The 17,169-nt window shown below is 46.6% G+C and overlaps 1 protein-coding gene across 1 annotated transcript in view; it reads left to right on the top strand.

The window, feature by feature from the left end:
• TIAM2 (T-cell lymphoma invasion and metastasis 2) overlaps positions 1-17,169 on the top strand; it is a 117,125-nt gene that overhangs the window by 54,704 nt on the left and 45,252 nt on the right. Inside the window, exons 8-14 of the mRNA XM_014545039.1 lie at positions 1,283-1,468; positions 2,006-2,152; positions 10,354-10,515; positions 12,142-12,246; positions 12,448-12,526; positions 14,551-14,643; positions 15,481-15,744. Of these exons, the coding sequence (XP_014400525.1) occupies positions 1,283-1,468; positions 2,006-2,152; positions 10,354-10,515; positions 12,142-12,246; positions 12,448-12,526; positions 14,551-14,643; positions 15,481-15,744 (1,036 nt within the window). The remainder of the gene's footprint in view (positions 1-1,282; positions 1,469-2,005; positions 2,153-10,353; positions 10,516-12,141; positions 12,247-12,447; positions 12,527-14,550; positions 14,644-15,480; positions 15,745-17,169) is intronic.

Consider the following 17,169-nt stretch of genomic DNA (forward strand, 5'->3'; position numbering starts at 1 on the left):
CAGGAAGCATTGTTGAAACAGAGCGGTCCTAAGGTCCTCAGGTCCCATCTCATTTCTATTTTCTAATTTCAATTTAAAAATGGCCTCTACAATGTACAGTAGTGACTGAGATACCCATGTTTTGAACTTCGGCACACTTCTTGAGCTTCGTAAGATCTGCTTTAAGCGGTTGGGGTCTGCCAGCCCTGTCTTCCCTCCAACAAACCCAAGCCTCTGAATCCATGTTCTTCCCGTGAATTCACCTGCATTTTGTCCCACATTTTGGGTGGAGATTATCACAGCGTTTCTGACAAAACTTTATGATTCCCTGTTTAAGATGGCACTGTCTTCACCTTCCAGTTGCACTTTGATGTGTAGTCACATAAGTACATTAAGTGATGCCTTTAAAAACACTTTGTAAAGTGCAGAATTCAGGGACAATGTGAGAGATTGTCATCGTCCTTGATCTATAGTGATTGGCATAGCCCTGGATTTTATTTTATTTTATGTATCTATTTTTTTTCACCCACTGTGGATGACATAGGCTTCTTTATCTCCTGGTATCCAGTGGCTCCTTGGTTTTCCTTCTCTCATGCCTCCACCCCCAACAGAACCCCTAGAAAGTATCTCAGAAACTGGTTCACATGGAGTTGTATGAATAAGGGAGAAGCTTTAATAAACAGCGGCATTTTATTAGAAGACAGAGAAGCTTTAATAAATAGTGACATTTTATTAGAAGACAGAATAGTACACTTATAATCAGCTCGAGAAGACAGGTGTGAGACAGGCTGGGAATATCTTTTCCCTGTGCCTGATCGCTTTACTGGTCCTGATCCCTACTAAAGTGCATTTGCTTCTTACTATCTTGAGTTACTTACTCAGAATGTGCAGAAATGTAAAGCCACGCCCCCCGACACACACACACACACACACACACACACACACACTCACACACACACACACACACACACACACACACACACACACCGTACGTTTGTGTGCCATGAGCTCATCTGTAAACGTGAGGGAATGGCACACAGTGGGAAAGCTGACTTCCTGTTGTGCCTCTGCCTAGGTCAGGTCTCTCCAGAGGTCGTGCCCCTCGGTCAAGGCACCAGGGGGACCCCCGACGCAGTGCTGTGCCGTCTGACCCGCTGGCTGTGTTTCGGCGGGAGGGGTGAGCCGGGGGAGGGGGGAGGGCTCGTTTCAGCCAGGCCACAGTGTATGACAGGGATCACATTTTCTGTTTGACTTGTGAACACTCCTCACTGTTCTTTAAATCGCCCTGTTCTTGCTCCCCCAGATCCAGCAGTGGGAGCAGAACCTGGAGAGGTTCCACATGGATCTGTTCCGGATGCGCTGCTACCTGGCCAGCCTGCAAGGCGGGGAGCTGCCCAACCCCAAGAGCCTGCTGGCCGCCGCCAGCCGCCCCTCCAAGCTGGCCCTGGGCCGGCTGGGCATCCTGTCCGTCTCCTCTTTCCACGCGCTGGTGAGTGCCCGGGGGACGGAGGACACTCCCCCTTCCCGGCTCCTGGCCCTCAGCTCCGCTGGGACCTCGCCCAGTGACTGAGCAGGGCCCGGGGCGAGCGCTGGGGGTGGAGGGTGGGCAGCATCCTGGCTCCACTGCTGCTCCTTGGACCCAGGTCCTGGGAGACGGTCGCTGAGCGTTCACATCCGCATCTGCCTTTCCTCTGTCCCTCCCGGACGGTCAGGAGGGCGGGCGCCCGGGGGTGGCCACAATGGGGTGAATTAAAGGGCTGGTTGAAGGTTCCATTATGGGGCTTCCTGAAGCCACGCCTGTGGGTGGTGTCTGTGTGTCCTCGCTCAGCCTGGGGAGGGGCCCGTGGTGTCTGTCCCCTGCTGCCCCCCGTGGAGAGACCCGAAGGTGGTCAGGGCCGTCTAACCAGTAGGTGATGCTCTGTGGTGGGTGGTCAGAGCCTGTAGAGCAGGCAGCGGGCGCCGTCAGGCCGGGCTTGGTTCCGTCACCCCGATACCACCCTCAAGGCTCTAAACTCTTCTGAATCAGGTGTGTTCTCGTGACGACTCGGCTTTCCGCAAGCGGACGCTCTCGCTGACTCAGCGAGGGAGAAGCAAGAAGGGTCTGTTTTCTTCTCTGAAAGGGCTGGACACTCTGGCAAGAAGAGGCAAGGAGAAGAGGCCCTCCCTAACGCAGGCAAGTGCCTCCGCTCCCAGCGACCGCAGGCCTCGCGGGACATCCTGCCCCCCCTTCACACACACCGCTGCAAATCCTGGGTCCCCCCCACCCCACACACACACCGCTGCAAATCTCTATTCCAGTCAAGGGCATGTACCTTGGTTGTGGGCACATCCCCAGTAGGGGGTGTGCAGGAGGCAGCTGATTGATGTTTCTCTCTCATTGATGTTTCCAACTCTCTATCCCTCTCCCTTCCTCTCTGTAAAAAAATCAATAAAATATATTAAAACAAACAAAAAAACACTTTGTAAAGTGCAGAATTCAGTGACAGTGTGAGAGATTGTCATCGTCCTTGATCTATAGTGATTGGCATAGACCTGGATTTTATTTTATTTTATGTATCTATTTCTTTTCACCCACTGTGGATGACATGGGCTTCTTTATCTTCTGGTATCCAGTGGCTCCTTGGTTTTCCTTCTCTCATGCCTCCACCCCCAACAGAACCCCTAGAAAGCATCTCAGAAACTGGTTCACATGGAGTTGTATGAATAAAGGAGAAGCTTTAATAAACAGCGGCATTTTATTAGAAGACAGAATAGTGCACTTATAATCAGCTCGAGAAGACAGGTGTGAGACAGGCTGGGAATATCTTTTCCCTGTGCCTGATCGCTTTACTGGTCACTGTCCGTTAACAATGGGATCAGAGTTGGTTCAAAGGAATGCAGCCTTAGCCTGGACTTTCCCCCAAATGAAACACACAAGTTGCTCACTTTCCCTTTGGCACCCCTTGCTCACTCCTGGGGTGCTTGGTAACACAAGAAGAAGAATCAGAAAAGAACCCCCACTTTCATTGCCTTTCGTACTACTATTTATGTTTCCTATATATTCCACATTAAAATAAATGTGTATGATTAGTGATCAGAGTAACTGCAGCTACATTCAATGGCTCGTGCCAGACACTTGGCTTCCTTGTGACGGGACGAAGTAGGCCCTTTGCCATTACATTTCTCAGACAAGGAGCCTGAGGCCCGGGCACGTTAGGGGCTTCCTTCCCCCTGTTCACCAGCAGCCGCGGGGCCAGGACTTGGCCATCCTGCATCCAAAGCCCTGACACACTGGCCTGTTGCTGCCACTGAATTTCCTTGAGGAAGGGCGGCTGTTTGCACATCTTATCAAGTAACAAATAGCCTGAGCACTTAGTGTTGAGATGCGGCCACGTGCAGTGAATGGTTTTCAGGACATTCTGAGAGCTCATCGCTGAAGCATTTCCTAACACTGAGCACGGTGCACGACCTGACTTCATGCTGCTGACTGACGTGTTTTAGGATTCCTGTTTCTCCCGAGACTCGGACAGATGAGTTATCCTATGATGACCTAAGGCAGTGGTCGGAGAACTCATTAGTCAACAGAGCCAAATATCAACAGTACAACGATTGAAATTTCTTTTGAGAGCCAAATTTTTTAAACTTAAACTATATAGGTAGGTACATTGTTATTAACTTAATTAGGGTACTCCTAAGCCGGCCTTTGCTAAAAATGTCCTCAGTCTGATTGAGGTACGTTTGCTGAGGTCGACCCCTTCCAACCAGCAGCCGCGGGGCCAGGACTTGGCCATCCTGCATCCAAAGCCCTGACACACTGGCCTGTTGCTGCCACTGAATTTCCTTGAGGAAGGGCGGCTGTTTGCACATCTTATCAAGTAACAAATAGCCTGAGCACTTAGTGTTGAGATGCGGCCACGTGCAGTGAATTGTTTTCAGGACATTCTGAGAGCTCATCGCTGAAGCGTTTCCTAACACAGCACGGTGCACGACCTGAGCTTCGTGCTGCTGACTGACATGTTTTAGGATTCCTGTTTCTCCCGAGACTCGGACAGATGAGTTATCCTATGATGACCTAAGGCAGTGGTCGGAGAACTCATTAGTCAACAGAGCCAAATATCAACAGTACAACGATTGAAATTTCTTTTGAGAGCCAAATTTTTTAAACTTAAACTATATAGGTAGGTACATTGTTAATAACTTAATTAGGGTACTCCTAAGGCTTAGGAAGAGCCACACTCAAGGGGCCAAAGACCCGCATGGAGGTCGACCCCTTCCAACTCTCCCATCCACACTCGTCTTGTATACTTGTTTCATCTATCTCCTTTTCGAAAACCGACTTCTGCGCATGGGCCACGAAGTTTCAATCGCACTGTACCTGCGCGCCAGCACGTGGTATTTTGTGGAAGAGCCACACTCAAGGGGCCAAAGAGCTGCATGTGGCTCGCGAGCCACGGTTTGCCGACCACTGACCTAAGGGAACAGGGAAAGTGTTCAAGATGACGTCCGAAGAGGGTCTTGTTTTGATGTTTGACAGGTTATTACTCTGACTCTGCTTTCCATATCATGTGGGAGCGAGGGTCACATTTTATGGAGCTTTATTTTCTGACTTTTATAGAGCTATTTATTTGATGATGCATAACAGGTTTGTGAACGTTAAGAAGTTGAATCATCAAAGCACTTTCTATGAGCAGGACTTATGTTGGACTTGAAAATAAATTTTGCCAACATAGCCATTACTGATTAGAATCAAATCTTTAAATTGGGCTCAGATTACCAAAAAACCTTCTTGTGGTTTCATTTGCCAGTCCCACGGTGCTCTAATGGGCAAGAGGGAAGTATTATTGCATCTGTTTTATAAAGCATATGTATTTAAACAGCTACCCCCATTTATTTTAACCAAGCATTGCTTCTGGTATAGGGACGCTGAAGAAATTCCTTTGACTTAGAGAGCTGTTTTCATGGCGTATTTATGCTTCGGTACTGCAGACTTAGATAACCAGGTTTAATCGAGTTGCAGATTGAATTAAGGGCATTTGTTCTTACAGATCTCTCGGACTTAGAAATCTGCCTGCAGCTAGTTGAATAATGAATATTACACTTCAGGAGTTTTCCTCCGCTAGCCACTCTTGGAGGATGTTTATAACGTTCCCAAACCAGCTATTTGTATACAGTCAGCATATTGTGCTCGTTAGTGTAACACGGAAAGGCAGTCATTCCTGAGCGGTGGGAGGAGGGGCCGTGGCGTTTTTAGATAGTCCACTCTCGGTGGTGTCCCGTGTCACAGTTCAGTGGTGAGTCACCCTGACTTGAGAAATCTGTTAAGGTTGGAGTCAAGCCAGTCAGTCCTAGTTGAGCCTTTTTTAGGGGCCAGCCTGGCCAGCCCCAAGTGAAACCTTATAGGTGCTTCCTGATGAGTAATAGTGAGCCTCAGGGTTTGCAGGGAGGAGTTTGTTATGGAGATGGGGACAACAGTCCCCCACGAGGCTCAGGACGGGCAGCATGGGCAGCCAGTCCGGGCGTTGCACTGCAGACACCGAGCCCTGGGCCTCGGCGCGCTCCTGGAAAATTGGCGCTGGGCGTCCCAACCGTCTGTGGCATCGAGTGAATGAAGTATTGTCACATTGGTCATTAGCTCCAAACAGGGGGGAAATGCTACTGTGGGTTTTTAAAGTGGAAAATATGAACGAAACCATGTACTCTGAACTATAATCTAGTATTTGTTTAAGTAGAATATTAGTATGGAACCCTACAATACATACATATATATACAGATGGATGGAAGGGTGGAAGGAAGGAAAGAAAGAAAAGAAAGAGAAGATAGATAGATAGATAGATAGATAAAGAAAAAAAACAGACATTGGTGGTTTTCCTTCATATTAGCTGATGTTTGGGCATCAGCCCAAGAAGGAAGTGAACACTTTCTCCTGTGACATTTTGCTGCTGTTGAGAACACCCAGAGCTGTGAGGCCTCCCCCGCCCCCCCCCACCCCAATCTCACTTGCTAATGGACGTCCCTTTATCAGCAGCCCTGGTGGCACGGGCCCATTTGTGACAGGCAGGCTCTGATTTGCTACTCACTTCCCTTCAGTGATCCAAGTGGTAATTACGGGCCATTTGATCCGGGAGCATCTGCTGTGAGAACACGCAGAGCTTCCGTTCCCCTCCTCCAGGCTCGCTGAGCAGACGTGAGCTTCCCGGCCCATCCCTGGAATGAGCACAGTAAATGCTTGAGTGGGAGCTGCCCTACCAGGGGGGCTGAGTGGTTTGTCAACCTTAACCAGCTCGTCTGCAGAGCCAGAGGGCAGGTCAGCCGTGTGGCTCCGGGTTCATGGCCGGCCGGCCAGAGCTGGACCGCACGGTGGGTGGTCTGAGCGTCAGTGCTCACCGCGGTTCCCAGGGAGGCTCTCACCCAGGTCTTCATAGTGATCATCACAGAATCACGGTGGTTAAATCTATTTCAATGTAATGCGACCATCCAGACTGGACTTTAAAAAGTTCTTTCACAAGGTTGGACCCTTCAGCCTTGCCTGTGTGGCTCAGTTGGTTGAGCATCAACCAGGAACCCAGCGGTCACCGGTTCGATTCCCGGTCAGGGCACATGCTGAGGTTGCTGGTTTGATCCCCGGTAAGGGGCGTGCAGGAGGCAGCCAGTCAGTGACGTTTCTCTCACATTGATGTTTCTGTCTGTGGTGAGCTGTTTCTGTTTCCCGCGACCCGCACGGGAAAACGACAGGTTCCTGAGCGGAGAGGTACCGTCTATGTACCTTCAAATGCCGTTCCTCACACCAGCCCCCCACCTCCCACGAGGCTGACATTTTAGCATCCTTTAAAGGGGAAGATTCTGAAGCCCGGAGACAGATCACCAGCCCAGACAAGGCTGGGATTTGACCCAGGTTGTCTGTTATATTTTCACCATCTCCGTCTGTCTTCTGCGGGAGCTAGAACCTGGAATGGGCTAATTGGAAGTTAATTCTGAGGGGGAGGGAGAGGGAGAGGAGAAGGCAGGCTGGGTTTGCACCAATCTTGACACAGGGAGCCAATCATGCGCCGGGGGAGGGGGGGGGGGCGGGTAAGGATTAAACTGGGAGGAGGGTTTTCCAGATGGCTCCTTTTGAGGCGCTGCTCTTCAACAGCTCCTGTTCCTTTTAAAGAATGTAGGGAAAGGAGACATATGTAATACCCTTTGTAATACTTTAAGCAATAAAAAAAAATAAAGAATGTAGGAGAATGTTTTCTCCGGCTGGTTGAAAATAAAGCACGTGTATTCTCAGCCTGGATAGCATTGTCCCTTGAGGGAATCAATCTAGTTTTCTGTCCAAATGGGCAAAACTTGTCACAGTCTAGGAGAGCTGTACGCACCAAACAGTCTTTTCTTTTTCTAGTTCAAATGAATGAATCAGCTCCACATTCTCGATGCTTCCCTTGCATAAGCAGGTTTTACCTCTGTAATTGCATACACTCTGGGATGTGTGTGTGTGTGTGTGTGTGTGTGTTAGACACAGAAGAAGTTATACGTAAGTTTTCATGGAGGTGTCTCTTGAGAGGGTCCGAGTCCCTCTTGGCCTTGTTGGGCACCTTCTCTTCTGCCGTCCACGCCACCTTAGGTCGAGGGTGGACTCAGGAGGTGATTCCTTAGAGCTGCTGTGGGCACAGAGCCCTGATTAATTGAGTATAAAATGCGTATTTCTTTTGTCCTCCCTCCCATCTCTGCATCTCCCTGCACACTGTTCTCTTGTCCAGAACTTCTTCCCTGGCAATAATCTGTTAATTTCTCCTCTTGACTTTTTAGGGAAGATTAAGAAGTTGACGCTGTAGAAACAGATTTGAATAAGATACGGGAAATGGACAGCTTTTACCTTGCCAGCCTATGTGTGACCGAAGTTCTGGGTGTTCCCAAGTCAGCACCCACGTGCTGGGTGTGACCTGGGTGCAGGACGCACTGTGTTAGGGCGGAAGGAGACCGGAGGCTCTGCTGTTATGTCTGTCATCCTAGCACCTGGGGGTGCCGAGCAGCTGTGGCCAGGGACACAGGCCAGAAGCTCATCGAACTGCGTGGCCTTGGGGGAGGGGATGGGTAGCATTTGAAACGAGGGTGAAGGCTATAACTGGTGTCAGCAGTGCAGCTGTGGGACATGGTCCTGAACAAGAATCCGGAGGCAAACATGGCTTCACTCCTGGGTGGGGAGTGAATGGCGGGCGTGTGTCCTGCATAACAGAAAGGAACTGGGGCAGGCAGGTGGCATCCTTTCTGTGGGGAGGTGACTGCCGAGCTGATATTTCCGTCTGGTGTCGTGGTGGTGAGCACACACTCAAGCCAGGTTCTCAGGTTCAGATCCCCACAATCCCACAGTCATAGCTCCTGTGTGCGCTTGGGCAAGGTTCTAGAATTTTCCCAGCCTCATTTTCTCACCTGTTAAATAGAGGGCTCTGAATCGTGAGTGACTGACAGCAGGTCAACGCTGATTGCATCCGCCCTGTGTGCCGGCCTCTCTGATGGACAGCGGGAGGTGGGGCAAGGAGGGATACTTGTGGATTTGCATTTCTCATGTCCCTCTCCCACCCGTCTGTCCTCAGTCACATTTTTCCTGTTCTGTCCCCAAAGTGCCAGATGAAACTGCTTTGCGGCAGGAATCGGGACTCTGATCTCTGTAGTGTGGTTTCTAACTCCACAGTGACCCCTGCTGGGAATTTGGTTGGATTCTGCGTAAGCCTGGTCTGCAAGGTTGGGTCTGCCTTCACCTTTAAGCAGTACCTGCCGGTTGCTGCCTCACCTGGTTGAAACCACAGCTCACTGCTCAGGTGACAAGAAGGAGCTGGGAGGTTTTCCCAGAGGAGAGGACGCGGTCCTGTGAGAGAGGGACCCTTCAGGAGAGTGTGGTGTCCCTGCTGCTTCTCCCGCCCTTGGCTCCCGGCATCTGCTCCTCTGTCTCTTTTTTCCTTTCGTTTTGCCACGTGAGGTTCATATTGATCCTGGGCTGTCATCATCTGTCTGGGAAAATGTACAGAAAGTGGCAGATCCATGGCAGGTCCAGAAATGCCTCTCAGCGATGATCAGCACATTTAAAAAGAACGGCATAGCCCTCGCTGGTTTGGCTCAATGGATAGATAGAGTGTCGGCCTGTGGACTGAAAAGGTCCCGGGTTCGATTCCGGTCAAGGGTCCGATGCCTGGGTTGTGGGCTCAATCCCCAGTGGGGGGTGTGCAGCTGATCAGTGATTCTCTCTCATCATTGATGTTTCTCTCTCTCTCTTTCCCTTCTTCTCTGAAATCAATAATAAAAATCTAAATAAATAAATAAAATAAAAACGACGGCACAGAAAGATAGGTCTTCCCTTGCTTGCCTGACCCTGTTTTTTTTAAAATTTCTTTAATATATCTATTTTTGTTTTTAACTCCTACATAGGATCTTTTACTTGTTTTTGTTTTTAAAGCATGGAATTCAAAGTCAAATCATCCATCAATAAGAACTTGAATGTATGATGAGGATATAGAGTTCTGTGTAGTATTGAATCTGTATGTAAGGTTCCTGCTGTATAAGGTGTTTTCACACAGATGGTCTCCTTTGCTCACACATTTGTATTGTTAGTTAATAACCTTATGCAACTATATGAATAACACCTGCTTCCATGGGATAGGACATGGGCTCAGCAAGGGGAGTGTCCTGTCCCGGTCACCCTGTGCTGGTCGGGTGTTTGTGGCTGGAGAGTCAGGTCTCTCCAGTCCTCAGGTCTCTGCTTCACACCAGACCCACATAACCTGGTCAGAGGAAAGCATTTCTGATTTACTTGCTAAATGTTCACTGGTTTTCTTTATAAATCGTTGGAAGTGCAGGTTAGCATGAGGTCATTGAATGACTGTGGTGACGAAGTTTAGGAAACTCAGCTTGTTCGGAAAAGGCTGATGTTGGGGGATGATTTCTAAAAGGATATGCAGATGTGGAACAGCTGAAGGACAGAAAAAACGTTCCCCAGGATGAAGGGCTGATTTTTAGAAACGAGTAGAAATTAGGGAGAAGAAAAGCGTGCTTGGCTTAAGTGCAGCTCAGGGGTAGGATGCAGGCGGGCATCTGTGGCCGTGGATGAGAGTGTAGCAAAATTCATGAGGATCATGGCTTAGAGGCAGTTAAGAGGCAGAGTACGTAGTGGCCAGAACACGGGCCAAGGAGTCAGTTGACTTCCACTCGGCCTCCCTGGGCATCAGTTCCATGTGGGTTAAACGAAGAAGGAAGAACAGCTTGTCTGACAGCCCCAGAGGGTCAGGAGAAGCCAGAGGTGGAAGGAGTGTGGAAGGTTTATGATAAAATAATGCTGTAAATGAAGGGGATATGATTTCAGTAGTTTCCCTCATTTAAAAAAATCAAGTCAGTCTGCATTTCCTTTTGGAATCTGAAAACAGGTCGATGAACTTCTGCACATGTGCAGCTCAGCAGTGGATGGTGCTCCCCGCGACCACCCATGGGAAGTCCAGACCTACATTCACTTCCAGGACAGTCAAGGCGTTACCGTGGTGATCAAGCCGGACCACAGGGTGGAAGACATTTTGACGTTGGCATGCAAGGTAATGGGTTTCGCTGCAGAGATGTAATTCTGAAGAAAAAGAATCATTAATGTCGCATCCCCATGCCTTCTGTGTCTGTGTGGTTTTCAGGTCTCACTTTCTACACCAGGGAAATAGTAACTTATTAATGGACGTATTTATTAGCATTCTCCGTGTCCATCTTTCAGAAGTCAGGATTGCTAGGGCAGGACCCCTCATCTTCATAAAGAACCCGAGCTATTCACTGAGATTCTCTAAGTCCCTTTCTGTAGAGAGTACATCTGAAGGCTGTTGTTATTTAAGTTACTGGGAGATGGTGCCCTAATCTTGGAAGTAGTTTGATTTGATCCTAAGTAGTTTTACCAAGTTTCACTGGATTAAACAAGTAACTTGATACCATTCACAGTGGTTTCATGCAGACTGTTATGAGATGTCTTATTCATTATTCAAATTGGGCTTTATTTCTGAAAAGGTAGCATATGATCAGTCACTGAGACAAAAACAGACTCAGCACCATCAGGTTAGATGTTTTTAGACCACCAGGTGGCAGAGGAGAGCTTAAATATTTTTAAGTTTTCAGAGAAAGTACAATCAACTATATGAAAAGGTAAAAAAGGCATGTAGAGCTTGGTAACTCTTTACCATGCACACTTAATAGATGTAGATGATCCTTAATTTCAGTCCTCCCTTGCCACTTTGATTTAAGCCTTAGTATACCAGACATTTACATATGTTACTCATGAATATGAATTTCCTTTTCCTCCATTATGTAAGGTTTTTTTAGTCAGTCAACAATGTTGTTTTATAGCAGTGATGCCACGTGTATGTGGGTACATGTTTTCCTTTTAAAAAAATTTTAGAGTAGGAAATTCCTAATTCTGAAGTCTGTAGAATATGAGATTTTTCACATTTCACAAATTGCTCTGCTTTAGTAGTGGGAAACAACTGAAAGTTAGGTACAACCAATATGTAAAGAGATAGCATGTGCTGAAATAGTACGATGCAGAGCTGGGCAAAAGTAGGTTTATAGTTGTAGTATAAATATATAATATAACAATTAGCAAATAAGATTAAGCCCTATATTTCATGTACTCACAACTGTAGCCCTACTTTTGCCCACCCTTGTATATTCTATTGTCAGATATTTGGAACTAGAACCTCTTAAAAATAAATCTCTTGACCTAAGCGGTTTGGCTCAGTAGATAGAGCGTCGGCCTGTGGACTCAAGGGTCCAGGGTTCGATTCTGGTCAATTGCAGGACTGGGCAAAAGTAGGTTTATAGCTGTGGTACAAATATATAATAAATAAATAGCAAATAATAAATAAGAATAAGCCCAATGTTTCACATACTCACAACTATAGCCCTACTTTTGCCCATCCCTGTATATTCTATTGTCAGATATCTGGGACTAGAACCTCTTAAAAATATATCTCTTGCTTTTAGTGGTAAACAGTATCATTTAGAGAAAACTTTGAAAATAATTGTCTGTCTTGCCATTTTTAAATTCAAGCTCTTATATATGGTTTAAACTCAGCAACTTCCATATGGCATTTCATTTTTTAGACATTTCCACTTGGATTTTTAATGAGCAGGGATGAATTTAGAAAGAATATTTACAACCTGAGTAATTGTCCTTTTCCTTACAGATGAGGCAGGTGGAACCCAGCCACTATGGCCTGCAGCTTCGAAAACTGGTAGATGAAAACATCGAGTACTGCATTCCTGCCCCCTATGAATACCTGCAAGAACAGGTGAGTGGGAGTCAGCCGTAGGACCAGAAGTCGGAGCCACATCCATGGCCTCCTAATTTAAAAAATCAGTAATTTGGAGGGGGGCGGGTGGTGGTTCCTGTTTAAATTTGGCGTCTAGTTCGGAAACAATCGAGATCCATTTCCAAGATTCTGTGACATCAGATATCAGATCCCTGGCTTTGTTGTTTGCACCTTTCGTAGGTTTATGACGAAATAGAAGTCTTTCCATTGAATGTTTATGATGTGCAGCTCACGAAGACCGGGAGTGTGTCTGACTTCGGTGAGCATAGCGACGCCCTTACTGTTCTGTCCTAGTTTGCCATGGTACCTTAAGACCTAATTTTTTTTCCTTAAATTTTCATTTTCAGAAATTATGATAGTAGTTTCTGAACTTGCTTTATCTTCTTTATTTTTATTTATATCAGCAGGCTAAAAAGATAGGTATTAATACTAGGGTAAGAGGCCAAAGTAATTGAAAGGACTAAATGGGAAAGTTGATGAGAAATTGGAAATGGTGGCGATAGCACTTTAATGAATTTGTGTGCCAGGTGCTGTTCTAGGCTGATCAGCTCAGGATCATGTGACAGCTCTTTTCATCCCAGCGTCTTGCTCCCAGCTCACTTTCACCCGCCCGGAGTGCAACCCTTCCTGCCCCCTCCTCATGCCTCCCTGGGGGTGTAAATCGGACCTGTCCTTCAAGAACTAACTGAAGGCCTAAGTTTCCTGAAGAAGCCTATTTGATTGCTTTAGCCTCAGTTTAACAACTCAGGGTCAATACTCCCCAAATCACTTTGAAATGTGTAATTCTTGCATTTCTGTTTATCTGTATTTAAGCTGGTTTTTGAGCTCTCTATAGACTATGCTCATGTATAAAGTTCATTTCTGTCTTTCGTTCTGTCTTTTATTGTAGGAACTCAATAATTAGTTAATCATCAATAGAAAGACTATTTCTCATTTTGTCAAATGTATTATTAATATACCCATCTTTCTTAAAATGACTCAAGCTGATCAAATTCTACTCACTGTTTATTACGTTAAAATTTCCTTTTTATGATTTGGTCTTTGTTTCTTACTTTCCGTAATCTGTTGGACCAAATGTTACGCTGGTGTTTCCTTGAAAGCCCTCGTAACGTTTCGTCTGTGCTTGTGTTGGCCTTCACTCTACTCCCCACGTCACCCTTTGTGAATCCCCTTTGCACTGAATGACTGAAGGACTGAATGAGGAGCAAATGGGAACATGACATCCTTCCTTCCTCAGAGACCCCCAGTGTTAGGGGACCAGGACATGCCAACAAGCGCTCCCAGCCGTGGAGTCAGAGAGCAGGGCAGTCTCCACGGCCAAGGCTCGTTTACAGGGTTCCACGTAGTCATATTGAGGGCCAGCACTCTATCCATGCAGTATTCTCCTACCTCCTTAAGATGCCTAGCCTCATATACTAGCATATACAGTTATTTCTTAACAAGTATTTTTTTCATTGAACTGAATGTGGCTTGTTTCAATAAGAGTAGTTTTTCTTAACATTAAAAAATTACAATTGTGGTGAAATACATTGGCTTGTTTCAATAAGAGTAGTTTTTGTTCTTAACATTAAAAAATTACAATTGTGGTGAAATACACATAACGTTTGCCATCTTAATCATTTTTTGGAATGGTTAACAATGACAGTTCAGTGTACATTCACATTGTTGTGCAACCATCACCACCATCCATCTGCAGGACTGTTTCCATCTTGCAAAACCAGAACTCTGTACCGATTAAAGAGTAACTCCCCTTCTTCCTCCCCCAGCCCCTGGCAGCCCCCATTCTACTTTCTGTCTCTACACATTTGACCACTTTGGGTACCTCCGACAGTTATTTGTTCCTTTGAGCCTGGCTTATTTTCACAGAGTATTATGTCCTCCAGGTGTGTCCATGTTATAGCATGTATCAGAATGTCCTTCCTTTTGAAAGTGTGAGTCATGTTCCATGGCATGGACATACCGCAGTGTATCCATTCATCTGTGGATGGACAGGTGGGTTGCTTTGGCTTTTTGCCTGGTGTCAGTCACGCTTCTGTGAACATGCGTGTATGGATGGCCCCTGTTTTCAATAAGCTTGTATTTGTGTTCATTAAACCTTTAGATCTGACATGTCCCTCTTTTTCTGATCCTGCCAGCTATTTGTGCTTTCAAAATAGTTGTGACTTAGACCCTCTCTGCATACTGTGCTTGTAAGAATAGACGTTGGAGAAGACGCTGCTGAGCTGGGGAGTTGATCGGGGAGATGAGCTGAGGCTTGTGTTTCCCTTTCGTGTTTGTCCGCAGGGTTTGCCGTGACCGCCCAGGTGGATGAGCACCAGCATCTCAGCCGGATCTTCGTCAGCGACGTCCTCCCCGACGGCCTGGCGTATGGAGAAGGTCCGTGCGGCACCTTCCAACCCACTCAGACCCGTGCAGTGCAGTCTCCATAGTGCAGGTTCCTTCTTACAGTTGTGCCAGAAAGTGGTTTTTCCTAGAATTTTAAAGAAAGTACACTTAATAGTTTCATTGCAAATACATATGCATATGTGTGTGTACACTTTGGCAGTGTTTATTAAAATACCTTTCATTTTGAAAATGTCATAGAATCAGCTGTTAAACCGTGTATATCAGGGGTCCTCAAACTAAGGCCCGCAGGCCACATGCAAATACAAATATTGTATTTGTTCCCGTTTTGTTTTTTTACTTCAAAATAAGATATGTACAGTGTGCATAGGAATTTGTTCATAGTTTTTTTTAAACTATAGTCCGGCCCTCCAACGGTCTGAGGGACAGTGAACTGGCCCCCTGTTTAAAAAGTTTGAGGACCCCTGGTGTATACATTTTTGGGGGACAGACACCCTGTACATACACAGAGAGCACATACATGCGTATCACACAGAGGAAAATGTGAGAGCCAGACAGGCAGGCAGACACAGATAAAACAAGTGTCATTTCCCAGGGCACTTCACAGCAGAGAAATAAGGAGGACAGTTAATTTGAATGGCTCTCAGATCATTTCCCTTTCAAACTACTCCATCTGATCCCAGCCGCGAGAGAGCGGGGATTTGTTATCAGTGGCATCCAAATACATTTTGGCACTTTCTTTGAAGGTAGCAACTGAACAACAGCCCCTGGGAGCACACAGTCAGTGTTTGCAGCTTCCTTTCATCTTGAAATCTTTCCTCTGAGTAATCTCTCTCTCTCTCCTCTTCCTCTGTTTCCCCGTCCTCCCAGGGCTGAGGAAGGGCAACGAGATCATGACCTTGAATGGGGAAGCTGTGTCCGACCTTGACCTGAAGCAGATGGAGGCCCTGTTCTCTGAGAAGAGCGTGGGGCTCACGCTGATCGCCCGGCCGCCAGGCACCAAGGGAACCCTGTGCACTTCCTGGTCGGACAGTGACCTCTTCTCCAAGGATCAGAAGGGCCTGCTCCCCCCTCCTAACCAGTCCCAGCTTCTGGAGGAGTTCCTGGACAACTTCAAAAAGAACACGGCCAATGGTGAGCATTGGCCTCTCCTCCGTCTTAACCGCCGGTATCCACAGCTAAACTTTGTAGGCTGTTCTTTTGCTGCAAACTTAGATTATTTAAGCTGTTCAAAAAGTGTTTTCTCATGGTATTAGGAAAAGAACACAAATGCCAACCAAGTAGATTTGGTCAAAATTCCATGCATGTTAGTAATCATAACACTTGTCATGAAAATAGAATATAATTTTGCACAAAGTAGCATTCTTTAAAATTGCTGCATCGTTTACCAGTCACGCATGACACTTAGCATTGTAATTGCTTTGTGATGGAGGCAGACAAAAGCCAACAGAAATACCAAGGTTGATTTTTCTATTCAGCTGAATCAAAGGCAAAACCATTTCGCAGTGATCTATTGGGTTCTTAGGAGAGTCCATGCAGTTCAGTTCTTTACCTCTTTTGTTAAGTACTACTTTCTCAGTAAACTGCACGCCTGTCATGGAGGCCATGAACGAAAAAGTTTGTTTAGGCCTAAAAGTGACACACTGTTTGCCAGTTTATTTTCTAAAGGTAAAATTTCCATACGAGGCAATCGTGGGAAGGTTTGAACTTCTGAGCTTGTCCTCATGCAGGTCTCACACAGCGCAGTCAGCGAATGAGGGGCTGCAGCTGACCCTGCAGACTGCGGTTCCCGCTGCGCCCCCGGAGCGACCGAGCATCTTTATCCAGGAGGCACAGGATATAATTTTTATACTTGATAACAATGATAGAGGATTTCCCATTGAAATCGCTGCATGGTTACCAAAAATGAATGAAAACCACAAACGAGACGTTGTTAGGCTAGCATTAGTTATAAAGCAAGTTCAGTAGGCCAGTTTTGGAATAAAAAAGTCAGATTGTGAGATTTGGGATTCAATAGGGTATACAGTGCTTTCTGCTCCTCTCGAGGCTTCACTCCAATTTCAATGCCAACTATGGGCGTATACAAGCGAGTGCCATAAGACAGAAATTATGCCGGAACTAATTCATTGCTTGGCTCCGTGAGGGCCGTCCTTCAGCTTCCCCGGCTGCGTGATAGGCCCCGTGTCCCCCGTAGCACACACGCATGTCCCCTCTCTGGACTCATTATTCTCCAGGGATGCATTCCCTGCCTGTTATTTCTCTATGTGTTTTATCATCATAAAAATTTACTGCCATCATTGCACTTGGGTGCTTGCAGGAATGAGTTTCTATAGAGAGCAGCAAAACCAGTAAATTTCCCCTTTTTTAAATAGTAAGGATCAAGTCAGTCCATTAAGCTTGTTGTTTTCCCCCGAGGCAGCAGAATAAAGCAGATAGGTAGGATGGCCTGACTCATCCTCGGGAGCCATCCTGATGTTCTCAACCTTGATGACTTGCCTGAGGAGCGCGTGTCTGTGGGTGCACACGGCTTAGCTGCTCTGAGCGTGGCGGTGCTGGTCC

This window comes from Myotis brandtii, unplaced genomic scaffold, assembly GCF_000412655.1.
Source record: "Myotis brandtii unplaced genomic scaffold, ASM41265v1 scaffold395, whole genome shotgun sequence".
NCBI classification, from domain to species: Eukaryota; Metazoa; Chordata; class Mammalia; order Chiroptera; family Vespertilionidae; genus Myotis; species Myotis brandtii.